The sequence below is a fragment of the Cinclus cinclus genome, chromosome Z, assembly GCF_963662255.1.
Source record: "Cinclus cinclus chromosome Z, bCinCin1.1, whole genome shotgun sequence".
NCBI lineage: Eukaryota > Metazoa > Chordata > Aves > Passeriformes > Cinclidae > Cinclus > Cinclus cinclus.
This window is the reverse complement of record NC_085084.1, coordinates 66,692,984-66,720,514: the sequence shown is the minus strand read 5'-3', so window position 1 is coordinate 66,720,514 and position 27,531 is coordinate 66,692,984. Positions and strand designations below refer to the sequence as shown.

The following is a 27,531-nucleotide window of genomic DNA, read 5'->3' as shown; positions in this document are numbered from 1 at the left end:
TAGATTTTTTTCTACTAGATTTTCTTGTAAAAAATTATTAATGAACGTATTCATGACACAATCACACACTGACATATAAAAAAAAAGAGTTGGGAAAGAACTTAAATTGAAACTGGAATAATGAAACAGAAGTCAGAAGTTAACAGTATAGAAAACTAAAAGTCACCAATTTGAGTCACTCTGTGACTCAAAAAAATAGAAACCTCTTTAATAAAATGGATATAAGGGTATGAAGCAATATAAGGATATGAAGCAATACATGGTTATTGTTATAAAATAAATTTTCAATTAGATTTTTTTATAAATAAATTATTCTTACCTGTTATAGTTGCTTTGTTAATAGATGGTTGGCTACACATGGGTGATCTTCTATTAAAAAGGAAATGAAAAAAGGTTTAAGCCTGATAAATTCACTGATGACTGAATCCTTGAACAATATAACCTGGGAAGTAATTTGGGAACTCCAGGACAGGAATATTTTAGTAACTTACAGGTTTACAAAAAGCCTGCCTAATCACATCAAGAGCTTATACATAGTTTGCAATGTGACTTATAAACATATGCAAAGACATTATTTTCACTGGAATTATAATTACTTCTAGGTCTCCAGATGCATGTTTTGGATGATGAAATGACTTCACTGTATTTGCCAGTGTAACTAACATTAGTGTTAACTGTGGTGCTGCAACATGCACAAAGAGAGATCATATTTATAATGCCTAATTTACAATTATGAACTACTGTGGATAGGTAGGGTATCTACCTACTACCTTGGATGAGTGGAGTTCTAGGTTCAGATCTCAGTGACTGCAGCTGCCTGCTCACTCTGTTTCATTTGCAAGACTCAGACTGTGCCTGAATGATCATCTTTGAATAATTTTAGACATATGACTACTTAATCATAATAAATTAAATCATTAAATCATATATATTTAAAAAACCTACTCCAGGTTTAAGCAATTAGAAGGCAAGGGGGCTGTTGTCTCAGTTACCAACATCTTCCGGGGATTAATAAACATATTCCTTATCATCATTTCATGCAGGTTTGATGGCACAGACTGAAATCTGTAACGTCTATTTGTCTTCTTAGTTTACATTAAAAAAGTATTACTGCAAAAATTCCAGTGTCAAAACGTGACACTCACTTGCTGGGTGCCCGGTCTTGTAAATTGGTTAATGCAGCAAAGTTATTCCGGACTGTACGCAAGCTGGCCAGAACCTGGAACAGAAAAATGAGTTTTAGTATAAATTTCTGCACAAGTGAGACATCTATCGCTGCTCCACTGTGCTGAAAGAAAATGGAAAGCACGTTGCAAAACCACTGTAAAAGGTTTCCTGGGCTGGTTAATCTGGAACCTTTGACTATTATTTAACAATAGAATATGTCTGTAATACAAAGGCAGTAGTTTATTTCTATTTTCTGTTCCCCTCATGAACAACTCATTATCTGTTTAAAGGCAAGCTGACTTGAAGGGGAGGAAAGGTTTTTACATAATTCTACTTATTTCTTTAAAATAACAATAAAAGCATTTGGGTTTGGAAGATAATAGCCTATTCAACCCTAATACTTCATGTATAAGAAATAATTACAGAATCTTCATTTGCAGTTCAGTCCCCATAAACTCCGAAGGACAAAGGGAAGGAGATTGTCTAGACTGTCAGGAAAACTAAAAAAGTAAAATGTCTCCTCTGAGAGGCACAGCTGATTTGGAGACTTAGTGCAGAAGGATAGAGAAAAAGGAAGCTATCCCCTGAGAATGAAGGAAAAGTCTGCAGGCTCTTATAACCTTTATGCACTGGGGAAGACAATATAGATTAAATACTTCTTTTCTGGACTTAATTTCATGCAAGATAGCAGACAGTGAATGTAGTGGAGAGGACTGTTTTCTTGTTATAGGTGGCATAGGCACTCTCTTCTGAAGGCAGTTGGGTAACAAATGCAAAAAAAAAAAAATAAATTAAGGAACCATGAGTTGATTTGAGCTAGGCTGGAAATGGGAGAAAGCAGCAACACTAGTCACTCATACGTCCTTGCAAAAGTTGACTTTTTTTTTTTTCCTCAGCCTAGACCGGGCTGGGTTCCTGGTGAACCCATCTGAAGAAAAATAAAAGCAGCAATGGGAAGCTGGGTTTCAGAAAACTGAGTTGAGGAGAGCACAGTGCTCTTTTCATAGCTCCTTAAATGTATAAAGGAGGAAGGAATGGAGTAGGACTCCAAAGAAAAAGAATAAATTAATGAAAGCTTGTAATGGAAAGTATTTAAGAGCTAGCAATGGCTGGCAGTGCTCAAGTTATTGGAGGTAATTTCCAAATGAGTTAAGATAATAAAAAAACATGTTTGGCTAACTAAACAGGATTAATTTCATTCCGTTTTTCTTTCCAAAAAATCAGGAAGCAAACTGACATATTTTCATTCATCATCAATTAAAACCAATTATATATGTGATCAAATCTGCATGTTCAGGGTACAGTGGAGATTTCAGAGTATTTTTATAAAAGGCCCTTGCTTAACCTTTTGTCTGCTAGTAAAAGTTTATATATAATTCATATTGAGGTCTTGAATCTTATAAATATTGCATCTGTTTGCAATGTAATTAAATATATAATAAACTATTAAATTAATATTTCTGCAGCAGCTTATTCTACCAAAGCAACCTGTATAGTGTGTCTGAAGCTGCCACTTTATTCTTATTTGAGTCTGCCGCGTGACTCAACCTTTCTTTTTTCCATCCACCTTCAATCACATATGACTTCATAATTACAGTGATTTGACTATAATTCCCATCTCTTTTGGAGTAAAACCCATCATCATGAGTTCAAGGAATAGCAATGTTAACCTTTCATGCTTTATAAGGCAACTCTATTGTGAGAAATTGTGGCACTTTTATTTGAATTATAAAGAATTTTGACATGGTATTTTATAAACCAGAATCTGAATAGAAAAAGCAACCCTGGTTTTGTAGAGAAACACAAGTGTTCTGGGTAAAATTTATCTCATGTCTAAAAATCTCATTGTATTTAATGCATAAAAGATGTTCAGTTGGGGAAATTGTAATTAGAAAAATAAAATAATAACAGGAGTCAGAGATTTGTCTTAATCATGATTGCCTGTTATGCTATTTAGAAAGAGATCATAGTATTTATCATGCTGTTGCACTTCAACTTTTCGATAATCAAAAAACATTAAGAAAGAGAGGTATAGTTAACAACTGGAGATTTATGACTTTCTGTTGAAATACTTTTTTTGTTTCAAGCAAACATATACAATATCAACAACAGAAAACAACTGATTTGGCCATTTTGTCTTTAAATTACAAGGCCATGTGAGAAATATGGCAAAGCTGTGCCTACCTGAGCAAATGGTGTCACAATCAAGTCATCTCCATGTCTGAAAAAAAATAAGCAGAGCTGTGAGTTAGGGATCACCAAAAATTTGCTGTTTAACAGAAATAAAATCAGGTTTTACAATGTAGTATAGGTAACTCCAATTTTATTCTTCTGCAATTACACTCTATTATTGCTCCACACATTGTTTGAAAAGCAAGTATCAACTTAGTTATTGCCCAACTGCCTATGGGAAGTCTATAGGAGGGTTGACAGAGCAGCCACTTTCTGTGCTGTGGGTTGGGCAGGTGACTGACCATGTGGCATTAATCTACAGACATGTCATCCCAAAGGATGCAACTGAACAGTCCAAAGTGACTCCAGTGAGGGTTTTCACCAGGCTTGTGGGGACAGAACAGGTGGATATCTGGACAGCACAGCACAGATGAATAGAAACATACTAAAACTTCCAAACTGACTGAGACTTCTGTAGTTATGGGGCCTGTGACCCAGGGTGTGCTGTCACTGTGGCAACCTCACATCCATGAGGGGGGATGCATGGACAAGGTGCCCAGATAACATGCTGTAGGACAAAAGGTAGGAAGAGAAAGTAGGACTCCTTCTCTTCAGCATGGAAAACTGCTACTTGACTGTCAAAAACTACAGTCCTATAAAGTAGACTGAAGACATAAAAGTAGCACCTGCAGCATTGAGGAAATTGAGTCAACACATAGGGACAGGGAAAATCTGGCATTTGCAGTTATCCAATCCAGTATATGGCAGCAATCTAGGTAAAAATAAATTTTCCAATGACAAAATAAGTTTTTAACTTTCTTGCACTTCCCTGCAGTGAATTTATCATGACAAATTACAAGTTGAAACTTCTAACAGAAACTCCCATTGATTTGGTACTATTTTAATATTATTTAAGTACAAAATATGAGATTTGAACATTGGATTTCAAGTCCATGAAAATATAATTAGAAAAAGATGTGATTTATGTTTGACCTGCTACAACATCCTTCTTATAATCTATATACTGTGCACAAGATACCAGTGGTTTGCAGATACTGCAAAGACCTAACTAAAAAGCAGTGTGTGTAATCTGTACCACTAAACAATTGGTCTGTACAGATTAAAGAAAACTCCCCAATATTAAAGATCATCAGAATATTAAATAACTGTGCAACCATTTTTATTATCATCTCTTCTATTCTTTTTGTAATAAAAGAATGCATTTTTAAACACCCAGTGGAAGAAATCTGCACTTTGATCACAGTTTTTGCAGGAGTGGTTGGAATAGAGAGTTGCTGCAGGTGAAGCCAGAGGTCTGGACTGGATGGAAAGCATATAAATTGGACTCTTTGAACAAACCAAAAGAAACAGGTCCTCCATGGGAGGAACTTGGAGGTTTTAATTGCTCAGGAAAGCCTAATCCAATCGGGTATAATGGACATGAATCAGCCCTGTGTATTAACAGGAGAGCTAATGACCAGCTGGGTTTAGTACCTCTTCATGTTTTCGTTTGGTCAGGAAAACATTGGCAAATGCCCTACACTATAATTTTAGATAAGGGCTGCTTAATGAATTACACAAAGGCTTTAGCAGAAGATAAGCCAAACGCCTTCTTTTTCTCTTTTTTTTTTTTTTTTTTTTACCCTGTTCTCCACTGAAAGAGAGTGTGACTATGCTACTTCATTTCCAGGAAAATTATGCTCTTTGTCTTTGAGTTCTGTGAAATGGCATTATCTGATATGTGACAGCTGGCTGAAATGTTTCTCGGTAGTCCTTTAATTTATTATCTTTTGTAAAGAATATTTTTATTATTTGCATAGAGCTGCTCTATTTTTTGCTTCTGTTTTACCACTTGAAGGGGGTGCAGCTCAAAACATAAAACCATTTTTTAGTGATCTAGTCTAATTTGCACATTTTGAAATTATGAAAGGGCATAATTCTGAAGATGAAAGTGTTTACAGGTAGCAGCAGCACTGGACAAAGAATAAACTATTTGGTTGTTTCTACCTGTAAATAAGACAGTGGAGACATGAAGATCTTTCTAGCATCTGCCATTAGCAAACACTCTGAAAGGCCAATATATGACACAAATGAACAAAATATTCACCAGTGCCTCAAAGTACTGGACAACTCCTGAAACATGGTCACTAACAGTTAAGTTCAGATTGGCAAAAAATGTGAAAATAAGATTGTCCTCCTCAAAATCTCTTGTGGGATTCATTACTGGAGATAGTACTTCCTCTTCTTCCCATTTAGCCCCAGTTTGCCACTCCTTGGATGCTGAGGCACTCATAAAAGCCAACAACAGCTACATGTTCTTGGCTTTCTGCCCTGGCAGGTCTTTTTCTTCTTTTATGTAAAATAACATGATCTCACTTTTCTCATTTTCAAACTTAATTCTACTTGAGTTGTTTCTGGACTCCAGTTCACTGAAGAACACTGATATCATACTGTAGCTTGTTATTCTTTAGAAGAGACATGATTAAGTAGTAATTTAATGTACTGAAATCAAGCCAGGACTTAATTTTCACTTTTCAAATCACCCCTGTGTCAAGAGCAACAATTCCAGATACTATCATTATTTTGCTGAATCTGATACTGAAAGTACAGATATCCAAAGCTTAGCAAAACAGTTTAGCACTCACCAGACCACTTGAACTGCAATGCAATCATAAAAGGTGGTGAGCAATCTTTAATCCACACTGGGTCAGAAAATCTGAACAAGGTGAGAGTGGTCAAAAATGGAGCAGACATGTCCAAAGCAGCTGTGGTAATTTTTGTATAGAAGAGCAAGAACATATGATTCAAAATGCCATTGATGCACAGTGTGCTGCAGGGTAATAAACACTACAATGTATAAGTGTTCTCCTGTTATTAGATGACATGGAAGTTGATGGGTGAGTCTTGCTGGATTCTAGATAGGATGGTGCCACACATCTGTACACAGAAGCAGTAAGAGGGCATGTAAATACTACAATATGTCACAAGCTTCTAAATATAGATAGAGGTATTAGCCATTAAAGGCAGAAGAAATTGTTCACATCAATGTTAGACTCTCTTTACTAGAATGCCTGGTACATTTGTTCACATCTTCATTTTTCAAAGGAAATACAGGTTTGAAAACAGAATATTTTCTGTGTAGCCTCAGAATTTAAAATTATCAGTTCTCCACTGCCAAAGAACATTGCTAAAACATGTACCAGCCCACATGATATGGATGACTGTTACGTAAAAAATAAGCCAAATTTTTTTTGCAGACCAAAGTTTATACAACACATTGCCAGCTGTTAGCCACAATAAAGTGGTGTAGCCTAGACTTCTGCAAATTTATTTTTCTTCCTAACATTTCCTATCTGACACTTAAACTCGTACCATATAACCTATGCTGATCCCTATCCTGAAGAAGAGATGAAAGTGCTGTGTTGTGTCAGAAGTTAGTTGAACATGTTCAATACAAAAGTTCTACTTCCTTTCCTCAGGACTGGCATCAATTTTTCTCTTCTATCCCAATCACAGAAGATGTCATTAATTAATAAGGAACTTAGAGAATTAATAAGCTCCTATTAATAAGGAGCTTAGAGAAGTATGGACAGACAGAGAAACAGTCAGGAAGATTAACACAGGGATAAGACAGGGTGACTGCATAACCTTTATTTCATAACTAAACTGTCACAATTTAATATAGCATCTAATAAGAGAAGTAACTCAAGAGATATTCTGCAGCTCTATCAGGATACAGTTAAGAAAGAGTGGATGCTTTTTTACAGTGGTCAGAAAAAACTCACGATGTCCACTAAGGAGAAGGAAATCCCAGATTTTAGGGGAGAGTGAAGGTTTGTCTTTCTAAAGGCCATAGTAAACACAGATTAAGACTTTCTAGGTGCTTCTAAACTTTCACATGAACACTAACTGAGTATTCTTGAGGACATGCATTGAAATTGTGAAATATAAACTGGATAAATAGGAATTCTGCCTTATTTGGAGAGGAGAAAGCATACAACATATATTCACACCAGTTTGACACAAATGTACCAGTTTCAAGTATGATCTTATTGGTTTGCAACACTCCTCCACTTGAATCAAAACCTTACTTTTATCCCCAGGAGAAGTACTGGCTGAGGGTGCTAATCAGGCAGGCCTTAAATCCAGCTGGCATAGTCCATGTTGGATTCTCTGGCTAAAATGTTTGACATAGGCCATTTGAAAGAATAAAGCTGCCAACTGAATAGAAAAGCCCAAGAGGAGAGTGGCTGTATGGAATCCCCAAATGAAGCTCCACATCAAGAGCTGTCATGAATTTATGAACACTGTCAAATGATTTTACTCCATTTTTAAATCATCCATACTGTCTATACACAATATAAAAAAGAAGAAAGAAGATGAACACTAAGGAAATCTTCTATGTTTTGTCACAAAATACAAAGCATCTGCCTGTTGCCGTGTAAACATCTAGGTTTGGATTAAATATAGCATCCACTCATTTCTGCATACAAGGTGGAATCAGACTTACTGCCCCATAGCATGTCTCAGCTTAGATGAGACATTTGTGTTTTGTTTGCATATATGCTGGAACGTGATTACACGATATACAAAACCACAAATGAAAGACAGAGAATAAGCTGGTAGAGTACCCTAACTGCCAGGATTTTCTTTGCTGTCCCAATAACATTTCATAGTTGAAACCAACCACGCACAAACAAAACATATGAATTAGGTATGCTGAAGTAATCACATTGCTCAGTTTTACATTTTAGCAGCAATGAAAGATGGTTCTACATTGCACCCTGATAGTGCAATGGAAACATCATTTAATGGTACTAGCCATCAGAACTTGTGCTTTGAGGACAGTGAGCAGCAGTGGCTGCCTGCTCTATACAGCTTGATCTTTATCATCATCATCTGCATTTGGAAAACACAAACATGTTGGTTTGCAAAATTGATTTTCTGAAGTCAGAAATCACAGCACTCCAAGTCAGCTTATTCTGCAAGAACAGTGTTTAGGTCATGTCATCTCAATTTTTAAAGACAGAAAAAATTTCTAGCCCTGAGATAGCTTAGGCCTTGCTCAAATAGTCAAGACTAAATGAGTGTAAGTCACAGCTCTTAGTGCTGTGCTCACATTTTGAAATGGGGTTACAGCTTTTTCTAGATAGCCAGTGGGTTATTGGTGATTTGCATGTCTTTGAAAGGGTAAACATAATCTGAGAGATGATGAGACATCTCAGGCAGGGTATAGGGACTGTGACACTGACAGCAGGCTGGGATTTAGGGCTGAGAGAACAAGCAATTAAAACCGGTATTGTAGCCATGAGCTAAGAGGAAGGGGTTGTTTTTCCCAGAGCATTTATTTATTTCTGCGAACATGTACGTAAGAGAATTGTTAAAATTGAGCTACTTGAAACCACAGAAATTAGACCCTGAATGATGTAGACTCTCATCAACTATTGTCTGAGTGTTTCAGAACACCACAATTTTCTACAACACTGTGCAGTTATGTCCTCCTGATACATCTGTCTAATTCAGCAACACAGCTAGGCCTAATTAGTAAAAAAGTATTGCTGTAATATTGGGAGTTCAGTACAGTTAATTTAATTGAGCTTAACCAGATGAAGAAGGATTGGCTCAGAAAACTCACAGCACCTGAGAGTCCATTATGCCAGCCAAAAGAAATGCTGGTTATAGTAATTTTCCTTGAAGCGTCTAACTAAGCAAATGAGATTTAGAAAGACAGACTAAAGGGAGAAAAACATTCTCCAGGATAAAAATCACTAGTAAAAACTTCAAATATAAGTCTTTCCAAAGACCCCAATTGACTTCATAGGGAGCACAAGTTACGAAATTACAAGTTACACCACTATGATGTTGATGAGGAAAACAATTACTGTCTGCCTTATAATCAGAGATCCAAAAATCAAATGTGGATTGCTGCTGCATTTGGCTAGCACACATATGTTATGTACTAAAATATCTGAAGTCTTCTAGACACAACTTATATTTATATAAGAAAAATACTTCAATTTTTCATGTCACCTTTGTAGCATCTCAGGTCCTGAAGATACTCTTGATTAGGTTTGAAAGAAGCCTTTGAATTCTTGGAATCGACCCTGTTACATTCAGTAACAGTACAGTCAGTGTTAGGTTACCCAAACTGCAATCTAAATTCAAGCTGAACTGCATTAGCACCCAAAGTGAGAGACTCTCTCAAGACTTGGAAAGACTAAAGAGCCATGTCTGTTACAGACTAAGGAACTGGAAAGGAACAATGCTTAATCAGTAATTTGAGGTTTAGTCCAGGCACTACCAGGTATGTACTATCTGGCTATGTGTGCAACTCACTGTGCATCAATAGCTCCTTTCCACAGTGCCTCTGCTTTTGACCAGATTTAAATAACAAAAGATTTTGCTGGATGACAAGGGCTATTTTAGGTCTCAGGGAAATTGATCTGAGCCAAGACTCATCAAATCCAGAAGCTTCATTCTGGATTGCTGGGTGAGCTGGCATCAGAATTGCCTATCTCAAATAAACCAGGAAGTATTACTATTTTTTTCCCATCCTATACAGTGTGCTGTTGGAACAGTACTTGGCTTCTTCGATCTACCAAGAAAATCTCCTAACACCTTTGGAAGAATTTGAGGACCACCAGGACCTCTTATGTTAGTCCCAGCTACTTTGTTCAGAAGCCTAAACCCTTTCCAAAGACACTGCATTCACACATCTGACTTGTGTAATCTGCCTGAGGAAATCACATAGGTAGTGAAATAGGACCATCCATGCCAGCATGATTTGTGCAACATAAAAAAAACCCACAGACAACTCAAGAAATCATTTGTATCATATTCCCCTAGTCATCCACCAAGCTTCACTGATTTAATTTATGTAACAGACCATATAGACTACAGGACAATGGTGGCCAGTTGAGTAGCAGGTTTCTATTAAATATAACAGAATTACTCAGTCCTGAAGGGAAACAGAGGATTGCCTTGCCAGAGTGTTTCACTGCTGCAGGTGGTTTTCCTTCTGAAATTAGAAGGTAGTCTGCATGGGGATCACTGAGGCCATGGCAAGGGAAAAGAAGCTACAGCAGCATGGGTCTTTGTCTTGTGTGTTGAAGGAGAGGCTGGATTAAGCCAGAGAAGATAGGATTTTGAATGAGAAAAACACTGGTCTCAATCAGAGGAGCCCAGGACAATTGAGCAGTGCCACTGTAGGACTGTTCATATAACCAAAATCATCATTTAGCTATATTAAGGCTGAAAAATTAACAGGTATCAGAGAATACCGAGAAGTTCTGTTTTCCTCTCAGGTTCAAGAAAATTAGTGACTGGGTATGCATACATGACTGGAAGCAATCAAGTTAGTTTCATTTAATGAGTTACTATTAGGGAGTTTTGATTGTATTAGCTGACACACATAAACACTTACCTTGTTGCAAATGAAAATAAAATGTGTGGCCTGGAACTACTTTTAATCATCAGCTTTTGGTTGCTTGCTTGTCCCTGTCCCACATGTTTAAGTGTTTAAAACTGATATGGATGTGTTACTTCTGAAGAATAAGACCATGTGACTTTCTATGTGAGCCTCCTACTCATGCAGGCTGAAAGATTCACTCTTTAAAAGAAATACCAGAGATGCTGAGAACAAGGCACTCATGCAATACAACCCAGCCTGAGAGAGCTAGGTATCAGCCAGCCACAGAGGGTTTCAAGCTTTATTAAAAAAAATGGTCCCTTAACAGCACACAAAAATCTCTACATGTATGTAAGAAGAAACAAGCTGACGTCAAGAAAAACAAGAAAAAACCATCAGAATGTAAACTTTCAGGGATTGAACTCTACAACTGAGCATTAGTGTCATTAAAAGGATTCAGAATGTTCAGTTTGTGCCTTGAAGGGTGGACTGACAGCTAACGTTCTTCTGAGTTTTGAAATAAATTTGACCTGTGCACTTAAGTGGTCACTGAGCTAGAAAAACAGTCCAAAAGAATTCCTCCCGAAACATTCAAGTGCCTTTCTACAAAGTTGTCTTTCTTAACACTGCTCCCATCCTTCAGTATTGCAGCCATACAAAATGCACAAGTCCACCCTCCCCTCCACTGCAGATCATTGCTGCAAGCCCAGGGAGTAGTGATGTACCTGAAATCCCAGCTAAGAATTGGTTTTGGTACCATATTTTTAAGAACATGCCACCTGTGACTGAAAAGATGTAGGAATTCAGTCTGGTTTTGTTGTAGCTTCAGTAGTAACTTGTTATTTTCCTTCAAACATTGGTTATTTCCAGAGGAGAAAAGAAAAAAAGCCTAGAACATTAAAAGAGTTTAAAGGGGAAGTGATGTGTTTAACAACTGAGAGCTATGTTTGGAAAATTTTAAGTTTTTAGCAATCTCACACAAAACCAATCGTGATTCTGTATTGATTGAAAGTAAATACAATAAATTTACATTTCATCATCAAAAATTCTCCCCTGAATAAAAAGTAGATTAAAAATCTTCTCAATGTAAAAATGATTTCTTTTTGTTTTCCAACATAACTCACTTCCTGATCAACAAATTTAATGCAAATTTCTTATTCAACTTCAGGCTAGTCGCATGCTAAATTGATTTCTTTGTTTTAAATTCCATCTGTAAAATGTGTCAAACAACCAGAAATAACAGAGTAATCTCTTTTTTTCCAATTTATTTTTTTGTGTATAACTCGAAAAAACATGTAAATTGCTTGAATATCTCTTAGTTTAATTTAAGCTGCAACCTGGAACTTCATCTAAGGATCTTAAAAACAAAAAAAAGCAAAATAAAATGAAGCAAAATATTTGCCTGTTTTTCCAAAAGTGATGTAGGTGCATTTCTTTCCATGAACAAAAAAGGTCTCAACAAATTTAATGTATTTTTTAATTAAAGATTGTTTCTAAACACAGTCACACATAGAAAATTATTCTTAAAAGATCTTTTTAGAGCAGGCTGGACTTTGAAGTTTAACTGTCCATTTTCAGCCAATAGTACATGATACAATAATATCAGTACATGATACAATAATATCAGAGATTCCTAGAAAATAATATGATACATCAAAAGGTATTTCAGTTGCAATTTTTCTAGAGAAAAGACAATTATTTCTAATTTGTTAAACTGAATTTCAATTACTCCTCTCAGTAAATGCATGTCTTGTCTGCTGTCCCAGAATCCTGGCTAGCACCTTTCATGAAAAAGGTGGGGGTTTTCCCCATAAGTTAAGACTCATAATCACAATATTTGACAAATAAAACCAGGTCTTACTGTCTTAGAAAGAAAATAATAAGTTGCTTTAGATTCTTAGATAATGAGAAAATATTTCTTCTGTAATAGTAGTTATAGGGAAAATGTCCTAGAGTAAACTTCATCCTCTTGATGCTGCTGTGTTCAGAAGTTACAGACAGAGTAGCAGTAGGTTGTCCAGCTCAGGGAATGGATGCATGTTGGCCATTTAGCAGATCATCACAGCAGTGGCCCTGCAGTTCCCTAGAGTCAGTGTTCCTTGTCTGGGTTCTGATCCTTTAACACATGCAAGCAAGTTTTAATAGAAATCAGCAGTTTTTTTAAATAATACTAGTTGGAGCTTATAATGATAAACTGATGGAGAAAACAATGCTGACCTTCTCTAAAGAAGGCTGTAAAACGCCCCCAGCAGCTGCTTTTTTATGAGTGAGGTTTAGTTGGGCAAGTTCTGAGAAGACCAGGATGCCAGGTCTGAGCTGTGTTCTAAGAGCTTGTGGAAATGGTAGAACAGACTTAAATGAGAGGTCAGAAAATGTCTCCTTACACTCAGAAGACACAGTGGAGCTTGGACAGACTTCTGCACTGAGAATGCCTTGGTCCTCTGGTCTAGATTGCTGTCCTCTGGTCTACTTTTTCTGAATCACAGGGTATAGATGTTTTCACCCTTCAGAGTGGCATAAAACATGGGCTGTGATGCAGCAGTGGACAACTTACTGGCTTTTTTTTCTAGGAACCTATTTTTTTAACCTGATTAGAGACCTGAGTTTTGCTAGAACAGAATTTCTCTACTAATTTGATCTCTTGCTCCATTAACCAGGGCAGTGATCCCTTAACAAGAAGGTCATAAAAAGTGTTATCTCTTCTACCTCTTCCTGCATTTGCAAGTTCTGGGCAGCCACTGCAGTTCAAACAAGTCATCATTAAGCAATCAGGCTACCTCAGCAAGACATCCACACAGCTCTCTGCTTCACTAATGTCTTCAAATATAGGCCTGACAGTTTTTCCAATAATGATTTTGCACATCTTTCATCTAGATACTACTCCCTTTTTTCTCTGTTTGTTTTTGTTTAGGTTTTTTTGTTTAGTTTTTTTTTTATTTGTTTCCCTTTTTTATTCTCCTTCCCTTTAAACTTGCTTTCCTGTCTTTCATCACAGATCCTGAACTATAATTCCTCATATTGTCTCACAGCCTCGCTCAGTTACTTCTTTTTTCTCTTGTGCATCCTTATGTCTGCTGGAAATCCCAGAGAGATGCATCACAACACACCTGTGTGCTCATCTGCCTTGGACCTTGCATCTTCCTGTCTAAACTATTCACCTCTCCAGTTCATAAACTTTAGTAGTTTTTCCTAATCTCTTTATATAATCTCCATGTCCTGCCTTTATAATTCTCAAAAAACATGTTATTTCTTCCAAGGGATAACTGAAACATTGTTACTGACCCCCACTCTATTTTATGTGCTTTTCCTTTCTTATACTCAGCTGCTTTTAAATACATTTTAGATGTAAATGTGTTTTCAGAAAAATTTGAAGAGAAGAATAGAGAGGGAAAAAAGGGCAAAAATATGTGCTGTTTCAGTAATTATATTGTTTATCCAGTTTATTGCCATGTGCTGAAATATTACCCAAAATTCTAGGAAATTAAGTGGATTATGAGTTCAAGGATGGAGCACTAATTGAATTTTTCATTGAAATGACTCATCTAAGCAATGCAGTCAGCTGGATTGTCGTCCTGAATGTAAAAATCTTTACAAATGTTATCCTGGTACAGGTGCCATACTAAAAGCTTGAATCTTCTACCTCTAAAAAACAAATATCTCTCAGAGGTAGATTTTCTGGAAAGGGGTGTACTATTCCCAAGAAAACTGCTTTTTTTAAATAACAAAGCAAGATTAATTGCTCTTGTTCTAACCCATTTTGTCTCAACAAAAACTGGTCACGCTTGGCACAAAGCTTACTGAGTATTTCAAACTACAGATCTTAACTGAGTCATAGACCTTATACTAACCCTCTCTAAAGTCAGGAACTTTTCTTACCTTGACACTCTACATAGAAAAAGAGCTATAATTAAACAAAATATCAGTTCTAAAATTTATATAAACTGAAAAAGGTAGGAGTGTTCATTTATGACTTCAAGTTAAATATTAGCTCTAATTTCACTCATTATTATGAAAGCCCTTTCTTTGTGCTTACTCTGACGATTTAAAGGTGATACCTATTTGTCTTTGCCTCATTAAAATACAGCATTCACTATAGTATTCTGACAAACCTGATCCTTTATTATATATATATATATATATATATATATATATATGGACCATAAACACCAATTTGGCCATAAAATTTGGAGCCATGCAGGGGAAAAAAAAGCCCAATCAAACAAAAAAGGGTTATTAATTGCTCTTACTTAGAAGGGACTAGAAGATAAAACATTTAAATATTTTTGGCATCTTACAAAGAGATAGAGATTTGCATCTGACTTCCACTACACATGGGACCTGGGGTCCACACATACTTAAAAAGTATGGCTTACTTGCAGAAAATACATATTTCACAGAATAGTGTGAGAGGACAGAATAAGCTTAAAAAGGTCTTTTATAAGAATTTTGTCCTGTAGTTAGGGTATTTGAAATATTTTTTTCTCTCTCAATTACATTATTTTCTGCCAGCTGGTAAATCTTTTTTCTAAAAGCCTAAATGACCCCAGTTGTAAATAAATGAAATCTATTTCTTAAAATCATGATGAAGCATAAATTGAGTTTGTATTGTTTCTCTTGAAAATACCTTAAGGGCCAAAAAATAGTTCTCCTTAGTGTTTTAGTACACCAGTATTGACTATCATTATTCTGTCAAAGCTAATAGAGTGTATAAACATGTCAAGTACACTCTCATGATATCCTTCAAAAAGCTGCAGGAACAAGTATAATCTTCATTAAAGAAATAAACAGTTTTCCAATACTTAACCAGCATAAGTAATTACAGTGTGATTTTTACAAAAAAATTCTTGTGGCTGCAAAAATCTTGATATTGGACAAATTATAAATTTAGAGTATTTTATAAGGTACTTACATATCACTGGCAATGGAGGAATTCCTGGACATGGACTTTGGAGACAGATCATAATCACTGTCTGACCGGTAAAGGAAAGACTCCCTACGCTGACTGTGGACAAAATTTGCCTGAAGAATTAGCCCTGACCCAGGGCTTGTCATGGGGTCCAAGGGACTTCGTCCTGATGATGTGCCATTGTCTACATCGAAACTGCAAAAAGAAGAGAATAATTTTTATGCTATTGACATAAGAATTTTAAAATTTAATAAACACCCTTCTGACAAATTATCACAGCTAATTGCTTCTTGAAATTAATGGGGAAATAAAGACCAGAGCACATCCACAGCTACCAAAAAACACAAGTCACACAAGAGAAATACTTTAAAATTACTGATAAACAAAAAAAACCTCTAAGTCTGAAGGGAAAGAAAATTAGCAGAGAAAAATTCCATGCTATTAGAAATACAGGAAGTTTTATACTTCTCTAAATGTAGAGTATGTATGACCTCTATACCAGAGGGAGCATGATGTTCCATGATTTACTTCTTCAGGTCCCATCTCTCCTGAGCTAGACACCAATTGTCCTGTCCCCCACTGCTAAGGCAGCTGAGGGCTTTTTACTTACTGAGTTCACAATCCTAATATTTTGTTACTACAAAAATATTTCAAGTACATGCTTTATCTTGCACCAGTAAACAAACAGCTGGGGTGGCATTGAGGCATATGTGTGTACTTGAGCACATCTTCCTGCATTAGATTTGCTATTTTACAAAAAGATGGAAGCAGTGAGTCCTTTGTTAAAGGCCAAGCAGCACAACCTCTGTAGCCATTTGTGTCTTTGAACCACGCAGTTTAGATTCAGCACCTGGTTGCTGTGTGTGGTATAAAGAGTGGTAAAGAGGCTTGTCATTCCTAGAGAACACTTTTCGCATGAAAGGCTGAAGGACGAGGGAACAGAAAGAGGAGAGAGTAGATCCTGTTTTACATAGATGGCAATGTTTCCACAAAGGGAAAATCGGTGCAAAGACCTTGAACAGGAGTCTGCAAACAATTAAACACTGGAACAGGGTGGGTGGTGCTGAGATGGTGCTCATGGCAACCTGTGTTGAACAGCTGCATTTGCTACTGTATGGAGGCTTTTTGCAGCGTGTGGCTTCATGTTGGAATGTCTTGCGGTATGCAATCTGAGAGGTTAGAAATGTGTGGATTAGCAAGACTAGGTCTCTAGACTCATTTGCCATACTAATGGGGACAAAAATAACACTGCTAAAGCATTCAGAAATGAGGGATGAACAGAGGATCTTTCGCATGACTTTTTAAGCATAGATAAGCACCATATTACGCATTTTTGCTGAACCCATATAAAGTACTCATTTTGAAAATTGCATTCATTTGATGGACACCCACAGGTTTTCAGCAGCTAATGACAGCAGAAAAGAAGTGCAAGTCAGCTGTTGATTAGACTTTGGCCTAGCACAAGCATCATGGCGGGTACATGCTACACTGCGCCAGCTTGTTTTACTTCCCATTAACCTGAGGTTCCAGTGAGGTTGCTACTTCAATCCTTTGGTGAAGTAACTGCATTCCCATGCCTTATTTTCCTCTTCTAAATGAACTAATCAAAGAAACATATACTGCTTATTTTGACACAGATACACACTGCCTGGCAAAAAATAGATTCTTGCTTCATGATTTATTTCATTGTTTATTTTTTACTCTGCACTTATTTCTGGAATTGCAAGCTTACTGTCACATTCAGACTATTTGCTTTGTATTCACCCACTTACAATTTGAACATAGAAAAGCAAATGCAGTTGGTTTGTTTGTTTCACTTTTTTAAAAAATATATGCAGAAAATATTATTTTAAAACCTCAGAAGAGAGCATAGTAATTTAATTCTCTTTTCTCTGCAGATTTCAGAACAATCACCTTTAGTAAAGCCAAACACATAAACTTCTTCCCAGGTCTGATTTAATTTGATTATGCCTGTATATTTTCTTCTGTGTCTTTAAATGTCTACTGCTTTATCAACCTCAAACTAAGAAAGCTTAAACCAAAAGACACCAAATGAGACTTGTGCCACCAGCCCTCTAGGTGATCTCAGACTGTAGAGAGCTCCTCTCTGCCTTTCATCTTCCCTATTTTTGCATCTTTGTGATGACTGTGAGATCTGCCCACAAAAAGTATTTGAGAATGTGTTGGAAAGGTCAAAATACCAGGAATGCTACAGTAATATGTCCTTTGCAGCTTGTATTGTCATTAGTTCATAACCACATTACCATTGTTACTAGTATGACTATTATTATCTGTTATTAATCATTATCTTTTTAGCTTGAATTTTGAAGCATTGCAGGAGCACAAAATAATCACAATACTAATGAAGGATTTAGCTCATCGTATCCAAATTTCCTAACATTTATATTTAATTGCCTGAACAACTTTTTTCCCCTTTAAACAGCTTAAAGAAAACACAGGCTCCTAATCAATACATAGTCTGTATATTTTGTTTTTCTATTGAGGGCAGGAGTATAATTCCTGCAATTTTAAGATAAAACAGAAGATCGTTCTCAGTGAGACTAATTTCTGAAAAGGCAGTATCATTTCAAATATATATAAACTTGCCTGGGAAGTTTAAAACAAAAGTTAAAAGCTGGATATAAATAAATTAAGATTAATGTAAGTCCCTCTCACAGTATGAGAATTTTGAATAAAGAGTTGATATTAAATTTATTTCTTTAACAGTGGACTTAATTAGTCAAGTGAATCAGAACTACTTATTTGAATCAAATTAATATGGTTTTATTCGCAGCTTTGTTTTATTTTCTTCATCCCCCTTTTGTGGACATCATATGAATATTACATTGCCAGTCTTAATTTGTCCAGTCAGAAACTAAGGCAGACTTCTACAAATAATTTCACTGTCAGATGGTAACATAGTGAATTTTCAAAATTTAGATATCTGTTAGTTGGAACTGCAGTTTCACCAGCTGGGAGAGGCTCTTTGTTTTGCATAACCAGGTAACCAACCACAAATTGTGCGAGACATTGCTGTCGCGACAGAAATTTTATCCTGTTGTACTGCGTTGTGACCACTAGATGGGTGTAAAAAGTAAAAAATAGGATTCAAATACATCAGCTGGATTTGCCTCGTGCTGTTCCAAGAAAATATCTTTTCGGAAAGTATGCGTCAAGAAAAAAATTGTTCAGTTCTACAGTCAAAGGGAGTGTGAATACAGAACTATTTTTCAGAATCCTATGTTTATATTAAAAATATTCTGAGATGATATAGTAGTTAAGGGTTTTATTTAGATCTTTCTGAGACATTTGCCAACACTTTCAGGTAAAAAAGCTTGTAGAACTCTAAATCAAGAGTTATTACAATGAAAATCATATCCATTGTTTCTTTGTCTGAATCAAAAGTCTAATTTTTAAGAAACTGTACTTTTGACTACACTGTATCAGAAGAAGGGAGACTCAGAATGGGGAATTGAACATTTTCACGCCAGTCCTTTGCTCTTTGTTGTTGCATATGCTGAAAAAAATAAAAGGTTTAAGACACAAGGTAGGATAGGCTCTTTAACTTGTCTGAACAGAAATTGGAAAACATCAGCTGTGTTTGTTTCATATCTGTCTTCTCACTCCCAGTTAGTTTAAGCCACAGCAAGAATATGCTGTGAATTAGAAAGAACAGAGAAACACAACAACATCTTCATGGAAGTTGTTACAGAAGAGGGCAAACTTTTTCTTTCATTTCACAGGCAGTAAGTGGCAATTTAAAGACAGAATTTTACACCATTGCTCTGCAGCCAGCTCTGGGCACTTCACATAATGCATGCAACTGCCTTTGGTGACAGGAGCACTTGGCACAGACATCACAGAATTTTATATATTCAAAGAGCTTTGCTGCAACTCTGGAGATGCCAAAGCCCTGAAAAGTAAATGATAATTCAGCAACTTTTGAGTCTGCGTTTTGACAAAGCATTTTAAAGATAGCTTTAGAGCCTGCCTTATTCAGTGCTCAATGCTGACAAACTTGACATGAGATGAAATTCAGCGTTTTTTCCTTGTTTGGCCATTCATCTTGTTTGTATTTTTTACCCACTTTCTATCATCCAGGGTCTGTACTAAGATGGGGACAAAACTGAGTGATTTGTAAACATTCATGGCTGATCTTCCCTGTGCTCCTAATAAAACAAATACAAATAACACTACAAGCAAACTTTAGGAAGATTATTAGAGATTTGCTTAAGACAATACTAGGACTCTGTGTAGCAGCACTTCTTCATTGTTAATGACTGCACAGCTTCTTTGCATATTGAAAGAAACTGTGGACTTTTGAGTCCCTAAAAAATGGTTTCCTACTCTCTGCAAGGCTGCTAAAAGGAGAAATGTGGAGGCCTGTATATAAAATATAGACTTCAGCTGCATAAGTAATAATGGCATCATCATCACTATACCCGAGAGTTTGTAATTAAGCCTGCTTGAAAATCTTAGCGGGTTTTCCTTAGTACTGAGAATTTAGCACTAATCCTGCAGCATTTGGGGGGGTTTATTTTCTTTAGTATTTGTGTGTTTTTAATTTTTAGAGAAATACACAATAGTAGGAGAGAGAAGGAAATTCCACCCTAAAATGAAGAACCTACTAGACTTTTTAAGAATGCAAATTATGCTCCTGCTATTCCACTTTTAGTGTCTTCCCACTTTCATCTTATCTTGGAAATTACAGGGAGGGAGAGCCAAAATAATTGAACCTCTTGGGAATATCTTATCTTTTAAGGCCATCTTTAGCATTACAAAGGGACAGGCAAGTTCTAGAGGAGCAATATTTTTCCACCATCAAAGGAGTCAATTGTACTAGTGTCAAGCAATCTCTCCAGCCATCTGTGCTATGACCTATATACACATCTCAATATCCTCACTTCCAAGAAGTCATGTCCTGTTTTTTCACCTGGTAGCACAATGCCAGTATCGCACAAAATAGGTGCATTTGGTATAGCAGCTGTAATTCACTGAAATTATCACAGAAGACCTGCCCTGCAGCAACTCCTTTTGAGAAGGATCCAATTTACAGTAAAAGCAAGGTAATAAAATTATAAGGTTCTAAGGAAAGGGTAAACTATTTATTGTATTTGCCCCAGGACAGGAGCCCATCTCTGGGGAAGGAGGCCTTAGCAACTGGAGAAATGGAAGGATTGGATATTGCCTTCAACAGCAGAATCTGAATTCATTGCTTAAATTGCTTCAGATTTAAATAAGCAGTGGGTCACCAAAGCTGATGGCATGCACCATGGAGGATTGTAGATAAAGTCCAAAGCATACCTGTATCTAAGATCCCTTGGTAGGTCTTTGTGATTTCACTTGGGCTTTTTGTAGCTTATTAATAAGCTAAGGATTAAATTGTGACAGCAGCTGATTTGGGTGTCCCTTTTTTTTTGTCAGGCAAAGTTATCCCCAAGTGAGAGATGAAACTAGAATTTTCTTTATCATAAAGAAATAAGTTGTCACTAGCCTGCTCCTGCCATACGTTCCCAGAAGATTTTAGTTGTTGAATAGTCTAACCTGCAGCATCAGAAAAAAATCAAGTAAAACTAAATTGGTGGATTTATATAATTGAATAGCAGGCTAAGTCTTTGTTTGAGACCTTTCAAAATGTTTCCTTACTGACAGTGAGTCCACTGGCAGAAGAGTCCACATCTGGTTTTCTGCTCTGTCTTTTCCCCCAAGACTAGTAAAAAAAACTCCAACTAACCCACAAATAAAAACAAAACCAAAAATCAAAACAAAACCAAAAATCCCTCAGTAAAATGAGGTAAGAAAAAGAGAAACATTTGTATTGGTATTTTAGAAGGAATATAATACTTACTCTCTACATTTGAAGAAAAAAAAGTTAAATGTGAACTTATATATTGGAGCAAAATTAAGAAAATTTTTTGCCTTTCATCACTTAGAATATTTCCAGTCAATTGTAACCAAATTATATTAAAAGGAACATGTGATCTAAATCTGAATTTTCATGTACCACTGTAGAATTCAAGCCAGCTATCTGGTTGTGGGTTTGAATTTTCAGTTCAGTGATTCAGAAAGCAAGCCTTATGATAAACTCCGTATTTAGAAGTGGTGTGGATAAATTTTCCAGTATCAAAATTCCAAGCAAAAGAATAAAATGTGACATTTGTGATTTTTATTTAGCAGTAGAACTTGGCTTTTGCTCTTGGCATAATTGTTTTTAGTAACTTTTGAGTGTAGAAGGCTTAATATTAGGTCTAAAATTAGAAGACTTCATATGAAAGCCCAGGAAACAGACAAAGAGAAGATGTGTAGGACAGAAAAAAAAAAAAACAGTGAAGCAGACTGGTTTGTAAAAACTGGTCAACTCAAACATGTTAAGAAAAGAAGTCCATCTATTTACCTTCTGTGTCATGTTTTTCTATCAAGCATCTCAGGAAATCCAACCTCTCGCAACAAAGTACTTCATGTTTTGCTATGAAGTTTCCAAGCAAGGAGTTTCCTGTGATGACTATTCAATTTCTTTGGTACTTCAGCTTTGAACAGTTTCCTGGTACTCAACTGAAGATGTGCTTTCCACACTGTCACCACATTATTCTTAATTATATCTCAGTGGTCTATCTGTTTGGCATGATGCACTTTTTAGAGGCATCTATTAAATCAAATTGCCTGTTGTGCTTAGCCATACTGGATTCCCTTTGTTATTCCTTTTTTTTTTTTTTTTTTCTCAGAGAGAATATAATCCCTCACCTGGCAAGTTTAATTCTCTAAACTTGATCTTTGAGTGAATGTCTTTCTACTAATGTGATGTTCAAATAGAATGCCAGATTCCATATCCTTTCACATGGATTTGATGTTTTGATGTTTCTTTGAAGCTGAAATAGTTGTTTTATTTTAGTATAACAATTCAAACAAAGAGAAATTAAATGAAAAATAATTTCCAAGAAATGCAGTAATCTGTTCATGCCTTTAGTACATTTAAGTCACTTTGTATGGTTCTTCTGATCTAATAGACCTAATGGGACTAATATTCCTACATTAGACAACAAAAAAAGCCACTGAGACAGTAACTCTTTTTCCCAGTGTTTCTGCTAAAATCTATGGCAGCTTAAGATCTGAATGAGAAAATCTGCAGAAAATATTGAAGAATTAGAAGAATTTTGGGCAATCTGAGAAAAAGAATATTGAAAAACAGAACCACTTGATCCAGACATGAGAAAGACTAGGCAACAAGCCCTGGGGTGCTCCAAGTACACAATAAGCCTGCTGGTCTCTGCCACCCTCACATGCCATTGCTGCAGGTACACTTCAGTTACATTTCTAGGAGTGCAGTCTCAGCTGGACTGATGGTTTTCCACTTTATTACTGTCATTATTTGATTACAGTCTATCTGTCACTATTCACATAAATCATACCATAATCCTCTGGGTTTATGATTCTATGATCCCCAGGAATGGAGTCTCCACAAGTTTCCAAACTATTCCAGTGCCTCACCACCCTCATAGTAAAGAATTTCTCCCTAATATTTAATCCAAACCTATTTTCTCTCACTTTGAAACCATTCCCTCTTGTCCTGTCACTACATGCTCTTGTGAATAGTATCTCTCTGTCCTTCCTGTAAATTCCCTTTGGGTACTTGAAAACTGCTATTAGGTCTCCCCAAAGCTCTCTCTTTTCGGGACTGTACAAACCTAATTCCTATTAGGATATATGAGGTTCTCTATCCCTCTGATCATCTTTGTGGCCTCCTCTGAACTTTCTCCAGCAGTTCCACATCCTTCCTGTGCTGGGACCCCAGAGCTGGGTGCAGCACTGCAGGTGGGGTCTCAGCAGAGCAGAGCAGAGGGGCAGAATCCCCTCCCTGCCCTGCTGCCCACACTGCTCTGGATGCAGCCCAGCACACCTTTGGCTCTCTGGGCTGGGAGTGCCCATGGCTGGGTCATGTCCAGCCTCAGAAGTCCTTCTTCCTGGAGCTATTCTAGATCTGTTCATTCCCTCAGGTGTTACCCTCACCCAAGTCCAGTACCTTGCACTTGGTCTTACTAAATTTCAAAAGATTCCCATGTATGCAATTCTTGAGCCATTTTAGGCTCCTCTGGATGGCATAAATACTGAGCAACCTTCAAATATTTTTAAAAAATCACTTTACATAGTTTCTTCAAGAAGTTCAAGAAAAACTGTCTTTCTTTCCAGGGTGAGTTTTGATCCAACTATACTAAGTCTTTTCTGTACCTCTACTGTCTGAGCAGTATTTGGATGCTGGCATACACAAACACCTTGCACTAAGTGTAACCATATGGCATGAATTTACAATAATACACAGTGCCGTTAATTTTCTCCTATTTTAAATGTAGTAGAATAAAATTTCAAAGTATATAAAAATATTTATTTCTCACTGTTTAAAAATATGCAAAGCATCCACCAAATATATTTCCTAATCCTAGTTAAAATGCAGATTTCCTAAGATATTAGCATGGTTGACAAAAAACTTGTGCCAGAGAAGGAAAATTCAAAACACTGAAAGAACTCAGTCTCCCCTTGCTGTTAATCCATTTGGCTGCCAATCCATTTTTTATCAAAAGTAATTAAATTGCTTATATATTCTTTATTAATTACTGGTGTGATAAAGCAAGCATGTAGGTGAAGAGGTAGTTTCCCAGACCTATTCGATTTAAATCAATACCCTACAGTACTGATGAAAACACAGAGACCATAAAATAGGTAAAAATATTCCAAGGGATAACATGAATGCATTACAAAGCTACCCAGCAAAACATGTCTTTCTGAAGCACTGTCATATACAGCCCCCATGGTGATAAGATCTTTTGCAAAGAGTAGCTGTGACAAAAGGGTGGCAGGACTAAGCACTCATGGTTACTCCATGCTACTCTCCATACCAGAAAATACAGCATAGAATGATAGAATCATAGACTGGTTTGGTTTGGAAGGGGCAAAAAAACCCCAGTATCTTGCTTCAACCCAGTTGCCATGACCAGGAGTACACCCTCCACCAGATCAGGTTTCTTAAATCTCCATCCAACCTAGCCTTGAACACTTCCAGGGATGAAGCATTCACAACATTTCTGGGCAGCCTGTTCCAGAGGCTTACCATCCTCACAACGAGTAATTTCTTTCTAACATTTTCTAAACTTATCCTTCTTCGTGTTAAACCTACTACCTTGTCTCTGTCGCTACATTCTCTTGTAAAATGTCTCTCTTCAGAATTCTTTTAGGCCCCCTTCAGGTACTGGAAGATGTTCTAATGTCTCCCAGTTGTTCTAAGTCTCCCTTCTCTTCTCCAGGCTGAACAGGCTCCGCTCTCTCAGCCTGGTCCCCTAGAAGAGGTGCTCCAGCCCTCTGATCTTCACAGCCTCCTCTGGACTCATTCAAACAGGCCCAGATCGTTCTTAGAAAGAGATTCAGTGAGCCAGGAGGTGTGATCATCATGAACAAGAGGATCCGCAATCCTCACCATCACTTAGCTCATAATTATTAAATCTTTGCACAACTGACCTTAAGCAACACTTTCTTCAAAAACTGTGCATTGAAGGAAATGGATAAAGGCTGTGGATAGAAAGGTCCAAAAGGAAGAAGCTCTAAAGTCCAAATTATAGGGATCTTGAACATAGAAGATGATTTGTTTCACCAGTAAAATGTGCACATAAATATCAACATGAAATCAAGGCCAGCTTCAGAGAAGGGTGGACAGGAGAGAGCTGGATAAGAAATTTCAGTTGTTTCTTTAGGTATGGCTCTAGATTTCCCATGGCAATGAAAGCTCTAGGTAAAGGACACATAATTATATTTGACGGGAAGCTTATGTTTTTTTTTTCTCACACCATTGTAGCATTCCTCTCATTGCAATAAGCAATTGGTGGCAATAAATCACAACTGAATTCTACTTCCACAAGATTTTGTGTTGGGATATGTTAACAGGAATTATCACTGAAAGCAAGTTATGTATTTTATAATGGGTGAAATCTCAAGGTACTAAAACCTTCAGAGTTCTAAATTTTTTCTACTTCAGTTTAGAAACATTCTTTCATCCTTTCCATTTCAGTTCATTTCAGTTCTTTAGATTCTGGGTATTGGATTTTTTTTTTCTTTTTATTTTTTAAAGTTTCTAATGTTTATATTGAATTATTTCTATTTTATACTGTATTTTTGTATTTACCAAATATGATAGATTTTTTGTCATTTTCTCTTCCCTAGACTTCTACTAAATGTATCAAGATGTATGTAGTGATTTGAGTTCTGGAAGTTCTTTGCCATGTCCAAGCAACATTTAAAGGGAAACAAGCTCAGGAGCTAACCTTGGAAGACTGTCGAGATGAATTATACTGTGTTGTTACCTTATAAACACAACTCCCTGAGATTCACATTTTAAAATGAACAAACAAACAAACAAACAAACCCCAGGGAAGTTCTCTTTCCCTTCCAGCCACAGCATAGGTAATATTGGGCCAGGCCCCTTCACATGGCCTGGGAACATTGCAAAAGATGAATTATCTTACGTATACTCACGCTGGTGTTAGACCCTGAACGCATTTACTGAGTGCATGTAATGTCAAAGATAATTAATGTCACTAGTTCAAAGCAAATTATAATCTGCAATAATTAATCATTTGGGTCTTGTTTTTCCTGATTTTTAAGACATTACTTTAACTTTAAATATATTATTACCTAATGCCTAATAGCAGTTCCTAGGAGGGCTGCCTGATGTTCCACATTACAGGACTGCATTTTCTTGTTGCTAATTTACTAAGTTGCGTACTGCAATTTTCCTTCTAAGTTTTTTAGAGGGAAAGAGGAAGAGAAAAAACTATTTATACAAAGTGGAAGAGAAAAAACTATTTTTTTTGTATTTAAGACATTCTAGACACTGTTTTCTGAGATTTTCTAGTGACTCATATTTTGCTTCACAAAGTAGGGTTTAGCCAAGTGTCTACAAAATGTTGGGTCTTTTTACTTACTCTGTGAACCTCTACATAAATTTCAAAATGTTGTAAGTATAGGCCAAGCTTAAGTCTGTCGCCTGATATATTAGCATTATTGAAAAAAATCTGAAGTGTTACTGTAGTATATTTTAAAAATTTTCTGTCTTGCTCAGAGTCCCAGAGGACTCTGAGGAAAAAGCCCCTGTTGGTGGGGGGGCTTTTTTTTACTGTTCCCTGCAGAAGATAGGTACTGATTAAAGGGCTATTGAGAAGGAAGAGTGATTTTTTCATCAGGAACTAGAAATAATATTTGCTCAAGCTGCAAAGTCCCTGATAATGAACCAGTCACACCAATTTTATCATGCATTGCTAGTTAAGTGTTTTTCATTCTTGAGGTATCCATGTATTGGTTTAAGCCATCAGCACTCACAAACACAGATTGCCTCAGAATGTCTGAGCAGCTACTGCTCAGGATGGATCAAAGGTCCATCAGATCCACTATTCTCTATCTAGGACTGCTAAAAGTGAATGCTAATGGAAAAGGGTAAGGAGAAACAAGTAGAAGTGCTACATCTCCCTTGTAACCCAGCCCCTCATCATTTGCTCACCATTTCATTCAAGCAATGCTCTGAATACAAGAGTCATTCCATGCCAAGGATATCAAAAAACCAAAGTACTAGACACTGCATTTTGAATGTTTGAGTTAGGTAATACTTTCACTTTGATCTCTGTGGTTTAATACCTCTTATGTAAAGGTGATAACCATTCCTTCTATCACAAGGGTGATATGAAAATTAATTTAATCATCTGTGAGAAGCAGTAAAGTGTCACAGAGGTAAACAGCACAGAAAAGTTAATAAAAGCATTAGAGCTGCTTGTACAATATATATGAACAACAGATTGTCAATAAAGCATGTGGTCATATAATAAGAAGCAGGAAAATGATAAAA

The 27,531-nt window shown here is 36.5% G+C and overlaps 1 protein-coding gene across 3 annotated transcripts in view; it reads right to left on the bottom strand.

Moving 5' to 3' along the window:
* PDE4D (phosphodiesterase 4D) overlaps positions 1-27,531 on the bottom strand; it is a 350,846-nt gene that overhangs the window by 82,620 nt on the left and 240,695 nt on the right. For all 3 annotated transcript variants that reach the window (XM_062512604.1, XM_062512605.1, XM_062512606.1), the window contains exons 2-5: positions 15,657-15,848; positions 3,352-3,388; positions 1,146-1,219; positions 320-369 (exon numbers count right to left, since the gene is read on the bottom strand). In XM_062512604.1, the coding sequence (XP_062368588.1) occupies positions 320-369; positions 1,146-1,219; positions 3,352-3,388; positions 15,657-15,848 (353 nt within the window). The remainder of the gene's footprint in view (positions 1-319; positions 370-1,145; positions 1,220-3,351; positions 3,389-15,656; positions 15,849-27,531) is intronic.